Source organism: Euphorbia lathyris, chromosome 8 (genome assembly GCF_963576675.1).
Source record: "Euphorbia lathyris chromosome 8, ddEupLath1.1, whole genome shotgun sequence".
Classification (NCBI taxonomy): Eukaryota; Viridiplantae; Streptophyta; class Magnoliopsida; order Malpighiales; family Euphorbiaceae; genus Euphorbia; species Euphorbia lathyris.
Genome location: NC_088917.1, coordinates 1,399,390 through 1,420,714, shown reverse-complemented (window position 1 = coordinate 1,420,714; position 21,325 = coordinate 1,399,390). Strand labels below are relative to the sequence as shown.

The 21,325-nt window shown below is 36.5% G+C and overlaps 1 protein-coding gene across 1 annotated transcript; it reads right to left on the bottom strand.

The window, feature by feature from the left end:
- Window positions 1–8,928: 8,928 nt before the first annotated feature.
- Window positions 8,929–16,452, bottom strand: LOC136202861 (uncharacterized). Its single transcript, XM_065993799.1, has 4 exons — window positions 16,250–16,452; window positions 14,039–15,079; window positions 10,913–11,196; window positions 8,929–10,014 (listed from the first exon to the last, which is right to left on the bottom strand). Exons 2-4 carry the CDS (start codon window positions 15,049–15,051, stop codon window positions 9,260–9,262), a joined length of 2,052 nt encoding a protein of 683 aa, XP_065849871.1. The 5' UTR covers window positions 15,052–15,079; window positions 16,250–16,452; the 3' UTR covers window positions 8,929–9,259.
- Window positions 16,453–21,325: the final 4,873 nt, after the last annotated feature.

The following is a 21,325-nucleotide window of genomic DNA, read 5'->3' as shown; positions in this document are numbered from 1 at the left end:
ATCTAGATTCAAGCTCGACTCAACTAGTTTACACCCCTAATTGATGTCACCCGTACAAAAAAAAAGGGTAGCATTACTAGCCTAGTAAATGTTGGTCCCGTGTAACGTAATAGGATTAGTTCCAAGGGGGGGTTAGGAACTAATATAATTTTTTCGCTTAATAAAGCTGACTTAATTGAATGTTTGATAGTTTAACTCAGTTTTGGGTCAGCAAGGCTGAGTGTGATGTGAGACAGCTTTAAACAGATACTGACTAGAGTTGTTTCAGTTGTGAGTTGGGAAGTAACACTTAAGTCAGTTTCCAACTCAGCACTCAGATTACTCAACTTCAGCTTGTATAGATTATTTGCTGAGTAATTTTAAGCAAGCAACACATACATATATATATATATATATATATATATCAAGAGAAAGGGTTATAGTTTACTCAGCAGACTTATCCTGGTTCGGCCTCTCCGCCTACGTCCAGTCTCCAGAATCCTTCCGAGCTTTTTCAATCCTCTACTGAGCTCTTTAAAGGTAGAGCACAAACCGTTTACAATAGCAACTGAGTATGCAAGAGTACCGTCCTCTATTCGTCTACTCAATCCTATCTACCACTGAATACTATAACCGAGTACTCAGCTTCTCTCTACCACTGAGTACTATAACCGAGTACTCAGCTTCACTCTTCTAACCTTTTACAAATGATAAGAAACTGTTCTTAATACAACAAAGAACACTTTAGATGACAGAATCAATCTAGACTTTTACACAATGATTGGAGTTTGGTGTAAGTGCTTGCTTTTTTTATTCAGACAGCTTCTATTTTAGATTATCACTTCGTGAAGATTTTGCTTGTCTGTATGTATATCTTTTGTATATGTCTGTGTGATCCAAGTGATGATTTGACCTATTTATAGCAATCTTTAGGGTGCCAATGATTTGAATTCCGACATAGCCGTTGTGGGAGAAACGGTCTTCTTCGTCATCACGTGGTCAGCTTCCAGAGCTGCAGGCCAATCCTGTCTTCTGTTTTTACCAGACTCCAGGTTTGCCAGTTTCGTCTTCTTGCGCCAGGTTTGTCTTCTTGTGCCAAGTTTGTCTTCTTGCCAAAAGTCAGATGGTCCATGCGTCTCGAAAAGGTCCTTAATACAGATTTCCAAGACTTTTGATTTGTGTCAGACCTTGTCTGCCAAGTTGACGGATCATTGACGCTGACTTGATTATTACTCAGCTTGACTCAACGGCTTCGCCTTCAAGCTTTTCTGAAGAAGATATTTCTTCCGCAAAGCTGAGTTGCATTACACTCAGCTTCTGCTGTGTGTCTTGCTTATGCTGACTTTGTTCTGTCTTCCTTTTATAGACTTTCAGTTCATGTTCTCGTTAGTTAACTTACTCAACATTGAACAAACTCATTAGTACAATTAAATCAAAGCACTTAAATTTAATTATTTTAATCATGGGAATAATTTTGTCAAATCAAAATCATGTGGAAAGGTGTTTCAACAGTAAATGTTTCACCTTCTATTTCAAATATATACTTCAAAGATGAGTAAACTATTGGCTCAGCGATCTTGGTTCCGCACATCTAGGTTTGAGTATTGATTCGGTTCGATTACTTAACCGAATCGAACTATTGGTTAACCAAATCGATATTCGTGTATTTTCAACGATTGAACCGTACCAAAAAATTAAAATAACCGAATTCGATTAAATTGAAATTTTTTTGTTCGATTAGGTTACCAACTAAATAACAGAAATTTTCATATTTATAATTTAAATATTTAAAATGTTAGAAATTATCAAATTTGAGTTTTATTGATTTGGAATCGCCAATTTTAAAATCAATTGACCGGTTACAAATTAATTTAATAATCAATTTTTGGATTTCCTTGTACAAATTGAAGTATAAAAAATATATATAAATAAAATTCTATTTTTTTATTTAAACATAAATTCGGTTCGGTTTCGATTAAACCAATTTTTTTTTCAAAATAACCGAATATCAAACAAGACAAAATTGATAACCGAACTGAACCAGAGTATTAAAATAATCAAACTAAACAAAAATTTCGATTCAGTTATTGGTTCGATCATCGATTTTTGGACTTTTTGCTTAGTCGTACCTGCATTTGCCATGTTGAAGACCTTTTTCTTTAAACCTTTTTCTTTAAGCAAGGGGTTGTGAAATGGTAGATGAGAATGAGGAGTGGAGATAGGAACTTGTTGTCCATTTGTTTTACCTACTGTTTGTTGTTGTTGTTACAGTTTGTTTTTTGCTGTTGGAAAAAACTGTTTTTTCAAAAGCAGAGATTTTCTGTTTTTGTAAAAGACTACCTTTCAGGTGTAAAAGACAAAAAAGAGATCGCTAACCAGACACTTAAAACTCTCACTTTTCAAGTGAAAAAACAAACATGGACATGAAAATGAGCAACCAAACACCCCTTTAGTCATTTGCTTTCGGAGGATTGTAATAATCTTATTACGACTTCTCTTCCGCCGGAGTCCCGTTATGAGCTGGATCAAGTGTATTGGATGGTGTCTAATAATGACAAGTTCTCTGTTAAGCCTACATATGGTTTACTTGAGGAGGAAGGTCGAATCACATTAGGTTATGGCGGGGCCTCAGAGAATCTGCTATTTTCTCTTGCTTGTGGCTAAAGTAAACTTCTTACGAATTTGGAGAGGAAATGAAGACACATTGAAACAAATGACGCACATGCGATCTGCAATGTACATGTAAAGTTCATTTTTTCACGTTTTGCGAGATTGTCCAAAAACTTGGGAATCTATTTCGTGGTTAAAGCCGATCTGTAGGGTTTTTTTGGAAGTCTTGGTTTTGAGAGGATCATGTTGGAAGTCGACGACGAAGTTTGTGTAGATCGTCTCTCTCGATCCTTAACGTCCCCTAGTGAGGTTGTCAGCCTTGTCTATTATGGAGTTTCTTAGCAAAGATTGGGAGGTGACATTCAACCATATTTACAGGAAGGATCGATTGCCTTTTAGCTGATTTAACTAGTTGTTTATATAAATTTATTTGATAAAACTTTACTGATTACTAATAGTTGTTTGTATAATAAAATGACAAATAAAAATATTGATTACTGTTATTTTCTTTTTTAATAATTCGTATTTAAATGGTAAGTTACTAATTGATAACTATAATTTTGTGCAAATAAATAAATATTTATATTTATCAATAGGATTATAAACTTTTTTTTTTTTGCTATAAATTAGTATTCAATGTGTTGGAGTGCTTGGAGAAAGAGTTATATTGATTGTAAGGTGATCCCTGGTGAGAGTACGACAACCCAACATAGAGTAGTGGTGCTAGATTTTCGAAGTAGGAAATGTATAAGAAAACAAACACCTCAAGTAGAGACTAAGATTAAGTGGTGGAAATTGCAAGGGGAGAATCAACAAAAATTTGTGGATGAGATGACCAAAAAAGATATTTGGACTTGCAATATGGATTCAGATATAGATTCGATATGGAATAAGATGGAGCATAGTATAAGGGAAGTAGCGAAGGAAGTTCTAGGGGAATCTAAAGGTAGCATGCCACCGGGTAAGGACACATCTTGGTGGACAGAAGAAGTACGACAAGCAGTAAAGAGTAAGAGAGAATCCTATAAACTATTGGGGAAATGTAGGAGTGACGAGAACTACGAAAAATACAAAGAGGCTAAAAGGGAAGTAAAGAAGGTCATACGAGATGCTAGAGCAAAGGTGAATCGGGATCTGTATACAAGATTGGATACGAAAGAAGGGGAAAGAGACATATATAGAATTGCTCGGATGAGAGATAGGAAGACGCGAGATCTCGGAAAAGTTAAATGTGTGAAGGATGTGGACCAGAAAGTCCTAGTTGGAGATAAGGATATCAAGGAACGATGGAGGTCCTATTTTGATGACTTATTTAATGGAGATCGCCAACAAGATGTTGGAGATATAAGTATCCATCACGATGTGATAAATCATGAATGCCTGCGGAGAATTCAAAAGGGTGAAGTCAAAATGACATTAAGTAAGATGAAGTTGAAGAAAGCAGTAGGACCTGATGGCATCCCTGAGATTTGGAGATGTTTGGGAGAAAGAGGAATCGAATGGTTGACGACGTTCTTCAATAAAATTTGGAGAAACAATAAGATGCCATCAGAATGGAGGAAAAGTACCTTAATCCCTTTGTATAAGAACAAAGGCGATGTCCAAGATTGTGCCAACTATCGGGGAATCAAATTAATGAGTCACACTATGAAACTTTGGGAGCGAGTGATTGAACAAAGGCTAAGGAGGACGGTGAAGATCTCGGAAAACCAGTTTGGCTTTATGCCGGGAAGATCAACTATGGAAGCCATCCATCTAATGAGACAATTAATGGAGCACTATCGAAATAAGAAGAAAGACTTGCATATGGTTTTCATTGACTTGGAGAAAGCATATGATAAGGTACCAAGGGAAGTACTTTGGTGGGCCTTGACAAGGAAAGGCATTTCGCGGAAATATATTGACATCATAAAGGACATGTATGAGGGAGTATGCACGAGTGTACGTACTAGTGTTGGAAAGACTGAAGAGTTTCCTATTACGATTGGAGTGCATCAAGGTTCCGCACTAAGCCCATTTCTTTTTGCCATCGTTATGGATGAACTAACAAGTTCACTTCAAGATGGTATACCATGGTGCATGCTGTTTGCAGATGATATTGTGTTGGTTGATGAGACGAAAGAAGGAGTGGAGATGAAGTTGGAACTATGGAGGCAAACTCTAGAATCTAGAGGCTTTAAGTTGAGTCGAAGTAAGACAGAATATTTGGAGTGTAAGTTTAGCGGCCGTAGGAGTAGGGAGGTAGGGACAATCACCCTAGATGGGAGAGTTGTTCAGGCCTCGGATTGCTTCCGGTATTTAGGATCTATTATCCAAACGGATGGAGAAGTAGATGGAGATGTTGCTCATAGGATTAAAGCTGGTTGGTCGAAGTGGAAGAGTGCTACGGGTTTCCTTTGTGATCCCGGCATGCCTAATAGATTGAAGGGAAAATTCTACCGGACGGCAATTAGACCAGCATTGTTATATGGTACGGAGTGTTGGGCAGTGAAACACTGCCACATCCATAAGATGTCGGTGGCGGAGATGCGTATGTTGAGATGGATGTGTGGTCACACGAGAAAGGACCGGGTGCGTAATGAAATAATTAGGACAAAAGTAGGGGTCACATCTATTGAGAATAAAATGAGAGAAAACCGACTAAGGTGGTTTGGCCATGTGAGACGTAGAGCGCTTGATGCGCCGGTTAGGAGAACCGAAGAGTGGCAAAGGGATGTAGTGGTGAGGGGTAGGGGAAGACCTAAGCAAACTTGGAGGAGGGTGATCGAGAGTGATATGAGTTTATTGGGAATTGAGGAAAATATGGTAGTGGATAGGACGGAGTGGAGGGAGCGAATCTGTGTCGCTGACACGACTTGATTTTCACGGTTTTATATGATGGTTCATGTTAGCCGACCCCGAATCATTTCGGGACTAAGGCTTTGTTGTTGTTGTTGTAAATTAGTATTCAATGTCATATTTTTATTCGACTCCTAAAAGAACCATATACACATGTTATAGTTTAGATCCCTATTAATACATAAAAATATATTTAAATTTTAAACTTTTACTAATGTATAAAAATTAAAAAAAAATAGCGAATTGATATAAATAGTGGAAAATATTCAATTAAAAAAAATAGTACTGGCTATTCAAATTAAAAATCTCCCAAGAGTGTCTAAAACCGTCATGTTTGTTTAAATTCAATTCAATTCAATTGATTTCAATTTGTTTAAATTTCCAATAATAATAAAAATAATAAATCTCTTATATAGATAAAGACTAGTAATTAGGGACAAAAGAATTTTTAATATAACTATTATAATCCGCTAATCGAAAAAACTCCTAAAACTAGTATTCTCTAAATTAACGGTTTGAACCCAAACCGTTTTCTTAAATTATTTTTCACTAAAAATCACTATTAGAGAGTTCGACTAGTAAAATTTCTAAAATTGATCAAAACCTCTAATTTTACTTTAAACTTTTATTTACCATACAGTAAATAAGGGTATTGCTATTTACCAGACAATTTTACTCTTGGCATAAATTTTTTTTCGAAATTGGGGAAAATTTTTTTTGAGAGAAAATTCAAAATTTAGCCTAAACAGATGCGGCATACCCTTCCGTAAATCAATTAATATATAGGTTTATTAAGGGCATGTTTGGTTAGGTTTATATAACTGCAGCGTTTCGCATTTTCTCTAGACATTGCAATATTTTGGAGCTTTTCACGAAAAGCTCTTTTCATGAACAGTTGTTTGTAGTTACTTGTTATTGATAAAATTACCCTTCTTATTTCCACAAAATGTGCTTCAATTTTAACATTATTTTTATTTTAGAACATAATTATCGAAAATTAAGGTTTTATTGTGTTCAATAAATTTTTTATTTTTTATTTAAATTATTTTTATTAATTTGTATAATATATTTTTTATTTTAGAATTTGTTATTTTTAAAACATCATTTGTTGTCACACCAAACATGCCCTTAATAAACCTATATATTAATTGATTTATGGAATGATCTAATACACCCATATATGAAAGATCAAGGGCTCAATGTGTCTAAATGAAAGATCGAGGGCTTAATGCACCAAATGGTGAAAGATCATGGGCTCATTGTGTCTAAATAAAAGATCGATGGCTTAATGCACCAAACAATGAAAGATCAGGGACCTCAGGATGCTTTTTGCCAATATATTTTTATAAATTAAGTTTGCTGTTATATATCATTCTTATAAATTAAGTTGGCTTAAGGTGTTATTGAACCTCTGACGTATTCAAAATTTTGTCATTTGGCCTCTGACCTATTATTCGGTCACATTTGGCCCCTGAACTATCCCAATTGGTGAAATTTCATCCAATTTAGATGGTGATTTGACAAAACCGTTATCCCCCTCATATATAATGATATTTTGACATATGAGTTTGACATGTCACACGTCTTAAAGTTTATTTGCCACATAAACTCTCTTATGTGAAAATAATTAATTAGATTAAAAAAGAAAAACAAATAAAAACAAATCTCAGAACTCAAATTTATCAAATTTAAGTGTCAAAATATAATCACGTGTTAATAGAATAACAATTATGTTAAGTTTCTAGTTAAATTGGATGAAATTGCACCAATTGGAACAGGTCAGGGGCCAAATGTGACCAAATAATAGGTTAGGGATCAAATAACAAAATTTTGAATAGGTCGAGGGCCAAATGGTGGTTTAAGCCAATTAAGTTTGATGTGATATATAAATTAAGTTTATAAATATAGTCTTTGTGAAATTATAATTTTATAAATTAAGTTTGTTGTGATATATAATTTATATAATATAAATTATAATATATAAATATAAGTATAAATATATTTTTATAAACATTTAAAATTTAATTGTATTTTTTTTTAATATACAAATGGGCTTGAACGGGTGGGCTTGGGATTCATATCTTAGGTCTGAGCCCAGCCCGAACCCGGGCCCGACTAAATTTCTTGCGGGATGGGTTGGGCTTGGGCTCGGACTCGTCAGGTTTTATTAAAAGTCCGACAGGCCGGGTCCAGCCTAGCCCATGCCCAGGTCTAGACTGGGTATATGCCTAGAAGCTAGGAGTGTCAAAATGGATTATCATCGTATCATAATTGTTTATGTGCATATGTAAATTTCAGGTAATTATATGATATAAATGAGACAAAAATGATAATCATGTCAAACGAGTTGCCTTTGAAAACTGTGTTGTGTTAACCCGACTAGAAACTAATGAGTTCCTCATCTCTCCCCTGATTTGATTACTCAGCTCTATTTTATAATCTTACGATTCATGATTCGAATCATACGATTCGATTCGGCTCTATTTCGAGCCGAATCTTCATCATCACTCATCAAAAACTTCAACACTAACTACTAAATTCACTCTCCTCTAATCTGATTTTTGTTATTTTTCAAATTATCAACTCAAACTAGTTTCGGTCTATCATAATCAAATTGGCAAGCGGGTAAAAAAAAAACAAAGTCATGAACTCAAACTCTTTATCTCCACTAAGTAATTAACATTAAACAGAGTTTGATTTGTGAATTAGTTTTATTAGAATTGCATTTACTTTAAATTTGAATTTTAAATACGTGGTTGATACGATTCCTTTTTGACATTAAAATTACATTTCTAAACTAATAATTGATAATATTTTGAGTTCTAACATAATAAATATTTTATTTTTTATAATATTATGAATTTGAACAAAATCTTATGATCAGAGTTATAAAAGACACTAGATACTAGTCGGACAGACATGGTGCTTAAAGATTAATTAGGGATTAATCGGATTTGTATTTTTTTTATTTTTATTAAATAAATTATTATATAGATATAATTAAAATATGAATTATACAATGCAAAAACAATAACATAAAATATTTAGGATTGAAAACATATATATACATAAATATTATTTATATTAATATCCTTAAAAAATAAAAAATAGATCAACGAAATAACATTAATAACAAAATATATCAAAAAAAAAATAAAACTAAAATTCTTAAAAATACATTTGATAGATTAACGTCCTTTTTTTGGTTTTATGTTATTCAATATTTTATTTAAAATTTTAAAAATTGACATAAAATTTATGGGCCAGTTTTTTCGAAAGAGCCGCTTGGGAGCTGCCTCGGACCGCCTAGGACCCGCCTGGACAGCCAAAAATCAGTGAACCGATTTATGCCGCCTGACTTGTGGAAATCGGGACGATGTTCTAAAAATCCCCGGCTAGGCGGCCGCCTCAGCAGATTTTTAGAACACTGCTTATGATTCAGCTCGATTCACGAGTCACGATCCACAGAATGAGGATTTCGATTCGATTGGACAACTATGATTTGTGCTTAAGATTGAAATTTTACAACAACTAAAGTTGAGGGATTACAGTTGTAATTAACCTATTAATCTACTCCAAGAAAATAAATAAACATACAATGGAACCTTACACTAACCTTCCTACTCTAAACCGTTGTGTCTGGTTCCGGTTTAAACGATTACCGGTTCAATTACACCAAACAAAATTACCCTAAATCAAAACTTCAACTTGCATAAAATAATCAAAATGTGCTGCTCAAACAAATTCGAGGATCCACGCAAGTTAAATCGACATCGACGGAAGAAAAACAAATCGATTCAGTATTAACTATGATTTACACACCTGGAGATGTTTACCTCGTAGCAGCTCGAACACTCATGGAAGTATGGTAATTCGTGCTTCGCTGTTTCCTATAAGATGTGTAAACATCATCATATTGACTTACCTCATTAGGGTCAGATGTCGCGCCAAGTCCCAACCGTCCAGAACTTGTTGATCCTGGTTTTCGCTCAACACTTCCATCAGCGTAAGCTCCGGTCTCCATGTCAACCTGTTGTAGGTTAGGGGGTGGAGGAATGCAAGCTCCTCCCTTACGAACGAGAGGGTCTCTTTCATACTCGTACTCATCGTCATCCTCATCTTTCGAATGAGATTTTATTGGTCCATCAAATGGGTTAAGCTCTCCAATCTCTTTAAAGAACTTGGAAACTCTCTCTTGAATTTCTGATGGTGAAACATTTGATGGCGGTATAACTGTTGGAATATCCAGAGGACTTAAAGGCGAGTAAGGTACCCCGCTTCCGATCTGCATCTTTTTAACCATTCCGGGAATAAGACCAGGTGGGAACAAAGGATACGGTGGCAACTTTTCGCCAACATTAGCAGGAGGTGCTTGTAGTGGAAGTGGTACAGGCTGTTGATTGGCAGGTTGAATGGAAGAATTTATCGGCATGGATCCGGGAAAAGCAGGTGGTATAAATGGCTGATTTCCGAGAGATGGCAGCATACTTAGAGGCATTTGTTTATCATGATGCTCCTGATCTGGTCCGCTTGGCCTATCGGGATGCCATTGTGTAGCAATATGGCTTGGCAGTTGCTGTGTAAACCCTGCAGGAAAAACACCAAAGGACTCACTTTTATACCTTAGTTACACTTCGTAAAAGAAAAGAAAAAGGAATAAGGTGCAAAAATGCCCTCAACGTCTAAAATAGTGCAATTTTACCCCTAACATGGACAACCAAGAGCAATTTTACACCTAACGTTAGCAAATTAAGTCAATTTTACCCCTGCACGAATTGTATATCAATTGGTTCTAAAAAAAGATTTCACACTTTTTGAGTTTTAATAATAGAATTGGAGATTAATATTTTTAAATTCGACGAAATATTAGAATTTTTTTTTGTCCACTCGTACAAAATACAGTATAATTTTCTACTTTTTATTTTTATTTTTATTTCATGTCTATTCATATGTTCATGATATGTTACTAACGAGTCATAAAATAACACACATTTTGATGAATTATTTCTCAAATTGCCAATGTTAGGGGTAAATTTGCTCTTTGCTGCCAACATTAGGGGTAAAATTGCATCATTTTAAACGTTAAGGGTAAAATTGCTCTTAGCTGTCAACGTTAGAGTATTTTTGCACCTTATCCAAAAAAACATGGCTTAATATATCTTTAGCCCCATGTACTTGTCCAAAAAAATCAACTGTTCCCCTATTAGCCCGAAACTTGCTTAAAGACCAATTGACTCTCTAGAAGGTACCTATTACTTGAACTTTCTTAAAGTTATCTATTAGACCTCTTAACTTGCTTAAAGTGAACACATTTCAACTTTTCCAAAATATCTCCTTACTCCGCCACGTGGATTTTAGGGGGTTAATATGTCACTTTAAATAAGTTCAGGGGTAAATTGGACATTTTTAAAGTACAAGGGACTAGGGATGTATTAAACCAAAAAGCAACAAAAAACATTTGTATAAGAAGGATCGAAGAAACTACCTGCAGCAGCCATGGAATCTGCTGATGCAGCAGATAATTCCTTAGGAACCCCTTGAAAAGAACTTGGAAGTGCTCCAGTAATCATCTCATTTTCAAGTGCATAAATAGTATCTTGATCGTAAACCTCGTTGGTAGCCCAGAACTGCAGAATTTTCTGTAATCGTGACTGATTCTCGTCCCTACTTTGCGGGTGGTGATAGACTCTTGCAAGCATGGGACCTAGAACCGGTTTAAAAGCAAGGGCCTCATTATCAAGGTCATGGGTGTTGACCCTTCGCTGCAAGCTGCATAGAGGTCAATAAACGCTTAACTTTTGTCATCAAAATCGCATATCGGAAAACTAATAACAATGAGAAAAGATCAAAGCTAACCAAGCAGAAAAATGGAAATCTCTAGGAAGAACCAGTGAACCACTTGTATAAATCATCTATAACAACTCGAGTAAATTACACTTATGGCCACTGAACTTTACTCATTTTCACGGTATGATTAATTAAACTTCAAAATGTAACATAAAAATCACTCAACTTTATACTTTCTAACATTACGGCCACTAAACCACAACTTCGCTACCTGTCCCACAGTTCACGCCGCAATCTTAGGGCCTTCAATTTTGCGCTGACCACCATCATTCACTGAGTTACGAACTCAGACAACCACCGCCGGTGGTGTTGCCAATAGCCACCGGGAAGTATGCTAGGTCATATACCGCCTAGGAACTGCTCGGAGCCAAGTTCCATAAGCTCTCATGGAAGAATCAGGATATGGGAGGTCAAGGAGAAGATCCATTATTTATCCGAATGACCCAATCTCCCACAGTAGAAGAAAAACACTCAGCAACCTCGTATTTAAATTGAATCCACGAAAATTCACCCCTAGTTTTTCCAATCTTCATCTTACACTTCAAAGGTTGAAGAATATTGATAGAAACACGAATCCGCATATACAACCTCCCCACGCCAGTGAAATTGTTTGGGTCCGATTCCACAAACAATCCAATAAAATTGCCAATTGAACTGCTACACATTCTGACATGAATCCATAGGGTAGATCATAAACTTGGATCCAGAACTCCGCTCGGTTCAGAGTAACTTCCCGAGGATTTTGGTTGTTTTCTAAAATGGCAGTGAGAAGCAGGTGTGGATCAAAGGTCCAGGGACCGCCCTTCACTCGATCCCTATTGTCACGGCCCGCCTAAAGTCACCCGTGGGAAGGGCCGAGCCAAATGCCCAAAGGGCTAAGAGAAAGGAGCCAGGGGCAAAACGGTCATTTTCCTGTTCATCGGGACGTTGTGGGACATGCCGGTGGACACCAAGTACATCGGGCCAATTGTATGTGCAGGAGTGCACAAGGCAGCCGGGCAGCGGGCCCGTGCCTGCCGGGGGAGGATTTGGCCAAGAGATGGTCCCCCTATAGTGTGTCTTATACCAACTTGGGACACACTGTCGGAGAACATTGCCAAGCCCCACACACCACAAGTTTTCCCAAGGTATGTCTAGACAATTCCAAATGCCTTCATATTTGGTATGTGGTTCCTTGGGATCATTGTGGAGCCATGTGCTCAAGGATGTGCGGGGAAAATGTTAAGCATGGGAAAAGTTGCCATGCGGGAGAGTTGCGGGCCCGAGCTGGAGCCGTCGGGCCCGTGTGCGTGCCAGCAAGCACAAAGAACCTCGGTTCGTGCGGGGCGAACAGGCAGCAGGCCCAGGGACTGCCAGGAGATGCGAGCGACGGCCAGAAGCTGCGGGAGACTTCGCCGACTGAACCTCAGTTTGCCGAGCTACGGGCCCAGAAAATTCCAGACGGGCCCGGAGCGTGCCAGAACGGGCCAGATTGGTCCGGGGCGTGCCGAAATGTGCCGGAACGTGTCGGAATAGTACAGAAGGTACGGGAAATATTCCGGAAAGTGCGGGAATGGTCCGGGAAGCTTCTAGGGACAATGGAGAAATGTCCCAACCTTTCTAATTCTTTCTTACTTGTTGTTTTTCTAGATTTTTCTAGGATTTATTTGTGTAAATTATTCTAGAACCTTCCTAGGTTGCCTATAAATAGGAGGGAAGGGTTCATTTGTAATCATCATCACAAAAATCACAAAGTGTGAGCAAGTTTGAGTGCATCTTTGTAACCAAGCCTTTGTAAAGCATTCTTTTCTAATAAAGAGTGTTTTCCTCACTTAGCATTTGTGCAAGATCCTGATTTTCCGCTGCATAACGTTGCCTAGCGTGGGAGCTAGCAATTGAGGTTAAGGCTGAACTAGTAATAGGGGTGAAATTACTAGTGCCGCACGGTCGACAGATAGTCAGGAGGCTGTGTCCGTGACACTATGCAATGGATGGACAAAATCATACTAATACAAGTTAGGCCCAAGCTCCATAACACATACACCCCTAGAGGTTCTCCAAAGATCTGACAGAGTGTTCTTCATAACCGGAATCTTAATTGTTCTATCCGTTAAGAATCCACCGATCAGGCTCCAGCAGGGGGGTGAGGAGGTCATCATTTTGGAACACCAAATCAGAATCAATCTCCTCTTCTTACACTTGTGCCGAAATTTTCAGCCAATTCCATGGTCACAATAAGAAACAAAGACGAAGGACAACAAACAAACAAATAAACCTCGACAAAAGCGAGACTATCTTAAGGTAATTGTTAATTCATCATTCATGTTGATCCTAGATTACCATAAATTGCTACGCACGCACCTAGTGAATTGCAATACGGATCATGGCCAACATTCACTTTGTACAATTAAAATCAACATTGAAACATGCTAATGGGTTATAAGAAGTAATGATTCTTTTATTTCTCACATAAACTTTATATAGCTTTAAACCAATTATTATATTCATAGAAAATTAGAAAATCGACAACACAACCTTGGTGTCTTTATGCATACTATTCTACAACTAGGATAACCATATTTTGCTCCCATATATTTAGAAAAACAAAAATAGACATCTATAGCATGTGAGAACGAAAGAAGCTTCTGAGAAGGCATCTATATCATGGGAAAAGGAAATGGAAGCAAAATTGATGACAAACCAAGAAGCTGACAGTAACTCATTGAAGTAAAGCAATAGGTTTTGAAATAGAATAAAGAAAATTAGTACAGCCTTAGAAACATACCTGTCAAAAAGAATATCATTAGCAAGATATATTATATGCAGCTGTCTCTCAGAATCATCTATAGAAAATACTCTGTCCCTTAGAGCCTCGGCCAGTGCTGGTGCAAATGGAGACCTCTGCATGAACCAAGTCTTCGCACCTTTGATAGATTCCTTAGTGCCATTAAGACTGTTAAGAACATTATTTAGCTCAATTCCAACATCAGGAGGAAGTGGACCAGAAAGACCTTTAAAAGACTTAGACGACTGATCAAAATCTAGTCGACCATGTGCTCCAAAAGGCTGAGAATGCTGGTGGTGATGCTGTTGCGGATCATAAAAAGGAGGAAAAGAGGGTTGGTGCATTGGAGGAGCACCCACCAATGAGGCTGAAGGACCAACAGCAGGATTCATCATCTGGTTTGGAGGTGGATGCATCATTGGCATAGATGAAGGTGGAAAAGGAGGGCTGAAGGGACCACCTTGGGGATGTGTAGATACCCAAAGTTTGTAACGGTAGTAGTTATGGCCGTCACCTCCAAAGAGGAAACTGTAAGCAGGATTATCCTGCTGCTTTTCACGGATCATGACTTCAAATTCAGGGCCATTCTTGGTGGCATACTCCACAAGCTTGTCAATGCGCTTTTGGAGCTCAGGATCAGATGGGGGCGGAGCTGGAGGCGGAGGAGAATCATAAGGGGCATGGAAGGGAGAAGGATACAGGTGAGGAGGTAAATGGGACGTAAAAGGAGGGGGAGGATGCTGTTGGTGAACAAGGTGAGGATGGGGAGGTGGGTGAGGATGGAGCTGAGGTTGCTGCTGCTGCTGCTGTTGCAAGTGGTGAGGGTAGGGGAATTGTTGCATGGAAGGATGGGGAGGCATATATGTTGGTGGAGGAAACTGCTGATGTTGATGTTGAGAATGAAATCCAAACTGTTGCTGCTGTGGTTGCATAGTGGAAGTCTGCCGCTGCTGCTGTGCGAATGCCATAGCAGAAGCTGCTGCAGCAGCATAATCATGAGCTTGTCGGTCCATATATCCAAGTCAAGTCACTTTTTGCAAACTGTGAACATAAAACAAATCAAGTATGATGCTAAGATTATTATAAACTATTAACAGAAAACAAATCAAGTATCGCGCTAAGATTACTATCCAAAACCCAAGCATTTCAGAGTGTATCATAAAACTCTATATGGTTTAAAGCATGGAGAGACGTAAAGGTACACAAATTACAGTCAATAATGACTTTTCTTGACCTCAGTTTGGCCTTTTGGAGAAATTTGCAATAACAGATACATAAAAATCTGAAAAACATTGAAGAAAAAAGGCAGAAAGCAATGATGGTAGAAAGATTAGAGAATGGAGAAATGTAAAATTAAGCAAACAAATTACAGCCAATTTTGAACTTCGCTTGACCTCATTTTGGCCTTTTGGAGAAATTTGCTAATAACAGATACATAAATCTGAAAAACGTTGAAGAGATAGACAGGAAAGCAATTGCACAGAGAACAAAATTAATAAATTAGCTGTACAATCCCGCTGCAAAAAGAATGATAGAACCAAAGATTTTGCTTGCCTATTGATTGAGATAAACCAGTCAGTCAAATCAAATTAGAGCAAAAATGCAGGCATCGGGACATTTATACCCTAAATCATTTATCTAGAAACAAAGAATACGAAATTGCAGAGGCTTTAATGGCGTACACACAAAAGGGGGAGAAATATTCAATGGAATTCACAGAAATATTCAAATGAAGACATGACATGATCCTGTATTAATTTCAGGAATTTTTTTTTTTAAAAAAAAAAGTAAGTTCCGGTGAGGATGCTGTAGGGCTTACACTTGAATGAAATTTGGAAGAGACGAGGCGGTTGGTATGAATTGAGAGAAACCAGTCAGTCAAATCAAATTAGAGCAAATACGCACACATCGGGAGATTTATACCCTAAATTATTTACCTAGAAACAAAGAATACGAAATTACGGAGGCTTTAATGGCGTACACACAACGAGTACATGACAGGAACAAATTAGTTAATAAAAAAACAAGTAGCAAGTGCTCCAAAGAACAGCAAAAATGAAGAGGTAGAATTTGGACTACAAAAACTAAAAAAAAAACAGCAGTTCATGCAATAGAATACACAGAAATATTCAAATCAAAACATGAACTTGGATTAATTTCAGGAAAAATGTAAAAAAAAGTAAGTTCCGGTAAGGATGCTGTAGGGCTTACCCTTGAATTTGGAAGAGACAAGGCGGTTGGTATGAATTCAATAAGTAAGAATCGGAATGGAATCGGAATCGGAATATAGTTCTTCTCTTCCTTTTCCAAATTGTTGAAGAGGCTAGCAGAGCAGAAGACTAGAGAGCAGCAGAGGAGTACGTCTCCGGTGAAAGACGGACAACTCCGTCTATGATTCTCCTGATTTATCCCTCGGACAGCGTTGGGGTTTGCAGTTTAAACGGCACCGTATCCTATTATGTATAATATTTTGGAGAAAATTTTAAAGATGGACAATTTGTTGTAAAGTTAAAAAAAAAAAACAAATTTACACAAAAATTCAAATTTGAAAAATTATTTACTACTATATCGAATACTAATTTAAATTTGAAAATTATTTTTTTCATATATTTTTAGAACTATATTTTATAAATTATAGATATAAGATATATTTTCTAAAGTTCAGGACTTACAAATTGAGGTCTAAATTTTTTAAAATTATGATAAAAATCATACTTTATTTTTTATATATAGAAAATAATTGACATATTGAGAATTAAATTTTATCATATGATTTAATTGTAATTTTGTAATGAGATATAATTTTCATGTAAAAAGCTCCCATTTGTAAATTTAATCTGATGTTTTAAAACTTTTTAAATAAACCTCTATATTTCATGCTGTTAAAAAATAAGAGACAAAACTTAAGAGTGTTAGGAAGTGTTAACGTGGCATTTATTGAATAAATGCCATGAAAATATGTTAATTGCCACGTAAAACAATGACATGAAAAATATGTAAAATGCCACCTAAGCTTTTTAACACTTTAAAAAATAATACATATAGTTTAAATAAAAACATAAATAAAAGTTTCATATTATATAATTAATATAATAAAAATAAAAATAAAAAAACCTGAAAAACATTCATAATGATGAATAGAAAATCAATAGCTACAAAATTCTTCGACTCCCATCTCTTCCAACTTCAATTCTAGAGTGGAAGTAACAAAATTTTACACCTATTAAATAACAACTATAAATGACACATCATTTAATATATATAAAATAAGGAAATGTATACAAATAAACATGCAGTTACACCGAATCATGTGGTTTAAAAATTTGCAAACAAGTATCTCATGCTTCAATCCATTAGCAATGACAGGCAAATCATTAAACGTCGTTATCTGGTGATGACGTGGAAAAGAAACTCACATGACTACCAAGGGCATTATTAATCGAATAAATTCAAAATGATAATTGAAAAGTCTTTATTCTCTCCCATTTTTGCAACTAAAACGTCATCTTTAACCCTTTTTCCTCTTCACAGCCTTTCTTTTCCATCTCCGGTCAAAGGAAATCAGAAGTCAAAATTCATCCTCTCCACAAGTTTATGAATGAAGCAGTTCCTTTTTTACGAAGAACAAACAAGAGCAACAACTGGTTCCAGTCTAGTAAAAGCGGGCGAAGAAGTGCATCTTCTGTGCCTTCCAATGTATGAAATCAGACTCCTTAACTATATTTTCTTCTCATTTCTTTTGTTTTTCACTTTTTTTTTTTATTCTTCAACCAAAGATGTTGAGCTTAATAGTTTTTAATGTAAAAAATGGGTATTGTAAAAGTGGGTTATTTAGAGATAGTTACGAGTCGTGATCATGTTTTTATTTACTGTTGCTTGAAGTATGACTGTTTCATAACTATTAATGGTTGATTGCTAAGTATAATTTCTTCTTTAAAGCATTAGTAGTTGAGGCTTAGTAGAATTCGTATTTGAAAACATTGCTCTGGTTTATGTGAAATTGTTGTTTGAAGGTTGTGACCTTTTATTTGCTCTTCTATGGAAATGTGAGTAGTTCAAATTGTTCTTTTGGAGATAGTTATGAGTTGTGATCATGTTTATTGTTTACTCTTGTTTGAGTTGTGATCATGGTTATTTGGAGATAGTGGCTTAAAGCTGATTAGAAATTATTGTTTGAAGTATAGGTTGTGAAAATTATTGACTTCGTGAAGTTAGCCATTCATCATTAGGGATGGCAACGGGTAGGGTATCCGCGGGTAATGTAAATCCCAATCCCAAACCCTTACCCTTTTATTTTTTAATTACCTGTATCCGTCTCATTACCCTAACAGGTATACTTTTTATATCCCATACCCGTCCCATTTAATTCGCGGGTACCCTTACCCGTTAAGAATCAATAAATAAAACAAAAATATTACAAATTTAACAAAGTATAAATTTAATAAATCATCTATCTAAAAATTAAACAAATTGAACCTTAATTAATAAGAATAAAATAGGTTAGTAGTATTACTCAATGGTTAAAAAAACAAAAGATTGGAGTTCAAATTTCACGTTTTACATCTAAAAAACAATTATATTTATTAATATATAAAAAATTATGACGGGTAACGAGTACCGGGTACCCTAGGGGGTATTCCCATATCCGTCTTATTGCCCTAACGGGTAATGGTTTTGATCCCATACCCGTTCCATACCCTTTTACACAGGGTACGAGTAGTCTCATTAGGGTCGGGTAGTGTCGGATACCCACGGGTATACTACCCGTTGCCATCTCTATTCATCATGGAAGCGATTGGGTGATTACAAAAGAAGACATGGTGTATACTGGTGGTCAAACCAGGATAATTGTGGAGACAAATATGGATTACATGTCTCTATTTTCATTACAAGACATTGCCTTTGGGCTAGGCTATATGCATACGTGTAAGATTTGGTACATGTTATGGGGATTGTGTGGGAGTATAGGGTATGAGGAGATATTGAATGACAAGGATGTGTTCAACATGATGACCTAGAATTAGGCACATAATGTTGGTCCCGTGTAATGTAATAGGATTAGTTCCAAGGGGGGGGGAGTTAGGAACTAATGTAACTTCTTCGCTTAATTATGCTGACTTAATTTGATTCTTTAAATAACTTTACTCAGTTTTGGTCAGCAAGGCTGAGCGAGATGTAAGACAACTTTAGTCAGAGGCTGACTAGAACTGTTTCACTTGTGAGTTGGGAATTAACACTTATGGTCAGCTTCCAACTCAGCACTCTAACTACTCAGTGTCAGCTTATACAATTTATATCCTGAGTAATTTAAGCAAGCAACACATACATATATATATTGAGAGAAAGGGTTAGAAATTACTCAGCAGTCTTATCCTAGTTCGGCCTCACCGCCTACGTCCAGTCCCTAGAATCCTTCCGGGCTTTTTCAATCCACTACTGAGCTCTTTAAAGGTAGAGCACAAACCGTTTACAAAGCAATTGAGTATGCAAGAGTATCGTCCTCTATTTGTCTACTCAATCCTATTGAGCGCTATAACCGAACACTCAGATTTTCTCTACCGCTGAGTACTAAAACCGAGTACTCAGCACCACTCTCTCAATCTTTACAATTGATACAAATTTGTTCTTTCTAGATGAAGAACACTTTAGATGAATACAAATTCACTCTAGACTTTTACACAGAGATTGGATTTGGGTGTAAGAACTTGCTTTTACTTAATCAGACAGCTTCTCTTTTGGATTTTCACTGTTGTGAGGATTTTGGTTGTCTTTTTCTTTTTGTAATTCAGCAAAGGATCCAAGTGATGAACTTGTCCTTTTATAGCAAATTCCGAAGCTTCAATCATCTGAATTCGGATGTATCCGTTGGATTCAAACGGTCTTCTTGCGTCATTCATTTGGTCAGCATTCAGAATTGCAGGCCAATCCTGTCGTCTGAATTTCACAAAGGTCAGGCTTGCCAGTTTCGTCTTCTAGCGTCAGGTTTCGTCTTCTAGCGCCAGGTTTGTCTTCTTGCCAAATGCCAGTTGATCCATGCGTCTAAAAAAGGTCTCTGGGTGTAATTCTGAGGCTTCTGTATTGGCGCAGACCTTTGTCGGATCTTGTCTTTTAGTAAACGGATCATTCGCGCTGACCTGACGAACACTCAGCTTGACTTTATTGACGTTGCCTTTGTTCTTTATCCTTATTGGAGACTGAGTAACATTCTACTCAGCGTCTTCGGTCAGCTTCGTCTTCAAGCATTTGTTCTGAGGAAGACTTATCCTCTATAATGCTGAGTTGTGATCTACTCAGCTTGTGCTGTATCTCATGATGACTTCGTTATGTCTTACTTTTTATTCCTATTCTTATTTATTCATATACTCAACATTGAACAAACACATTAGTACAATTAAATCAAAGAACTTAAATTTAATTGTCTTAATCATGGGATTAACTTAAATAATTTTGTCAAATCAAAATCATGTGGAAAGGTGTTTCAACACATAAGACATATGAATTGTATTTCAAAGAGATAGTTCTTATAGAGATTCATAATACACAACAAACTACACACCTAGAGCCACAATCAATTCCTGTCACACGAGCATCACCACAGTCACCTCCTCATACACAACCATCACTATAGTCACCTCCTTATACACAGCCATCACCATAGTTAGAGCCACAATCACCTCCTCGTACACAGTTATAGGCACAATCACCTCTTGTCACACAACCATTTGCTGAGCCAGTGCCACAAACACAAACATAACCATCTCTTCAACCACCTCCACAAAACACAACAATCTCCTCAGCCACCTCCACAAACACAACCATCCCCTCAACCAAACACAAAAACACACCAAACAAATGTAAGCACTAAGGATGATGATTTAGACGATGAAGATTATGATTATTACATACAAAATATAACTTCACAATGCAACATTGACAATGGAAGATACCACAAAATGAAAATAACAATATAACATTACCATTACCATAAAATGAACCAGTTTTCGGATAACAAAAACATAGGAATTACAATTGCTTCTATTACAATTCATATTGATCCATTATAATCTAATCTCTACCATTGTGGCAATTTCTTCATCACCTTTACCCTTTCAATAGGCACACCTAACATAATTGCTATTTACAAGGATAGAGACAACATATCCAAAATACTTCACCAATTTCACTATATCAAAGTTTCTTTTTCGGTTCAACTCTATTTCTTCAATCTTCCTCTGTAACTCTTTCTCCATTTTAACGTGAAGAACCTTAGATTTATTAAGTTCCACC

What these genes read in the sequence shown, in the direction of transcription:
- LOC136202861 (XM_065993799.1), bottom strand. Translation starts at nt 15,051, where the DNA reads ATGGACCGACAAGCTCATGATTATGCTGCTGCAGCAGCTTCTGCTATG. An exon ending in AATGATATTCTTTTTGACAG is followed by an intron (nt 11,197 to 14,038) that starts GTATGTTTCTAA and finishes ACCTCTATGCAG; the next exon opens with CTTGCAGCGAAGGGTCAACA. An exon ending in AGATTCCATGGCTGCTGCAG is followed by an intron (nt 10,015 to 10,912) that starts GTAGTTTCTTCG and finishes TTTTTCCTGCAG; the next exon opens with GGTTTACACAGCAACTGCCA.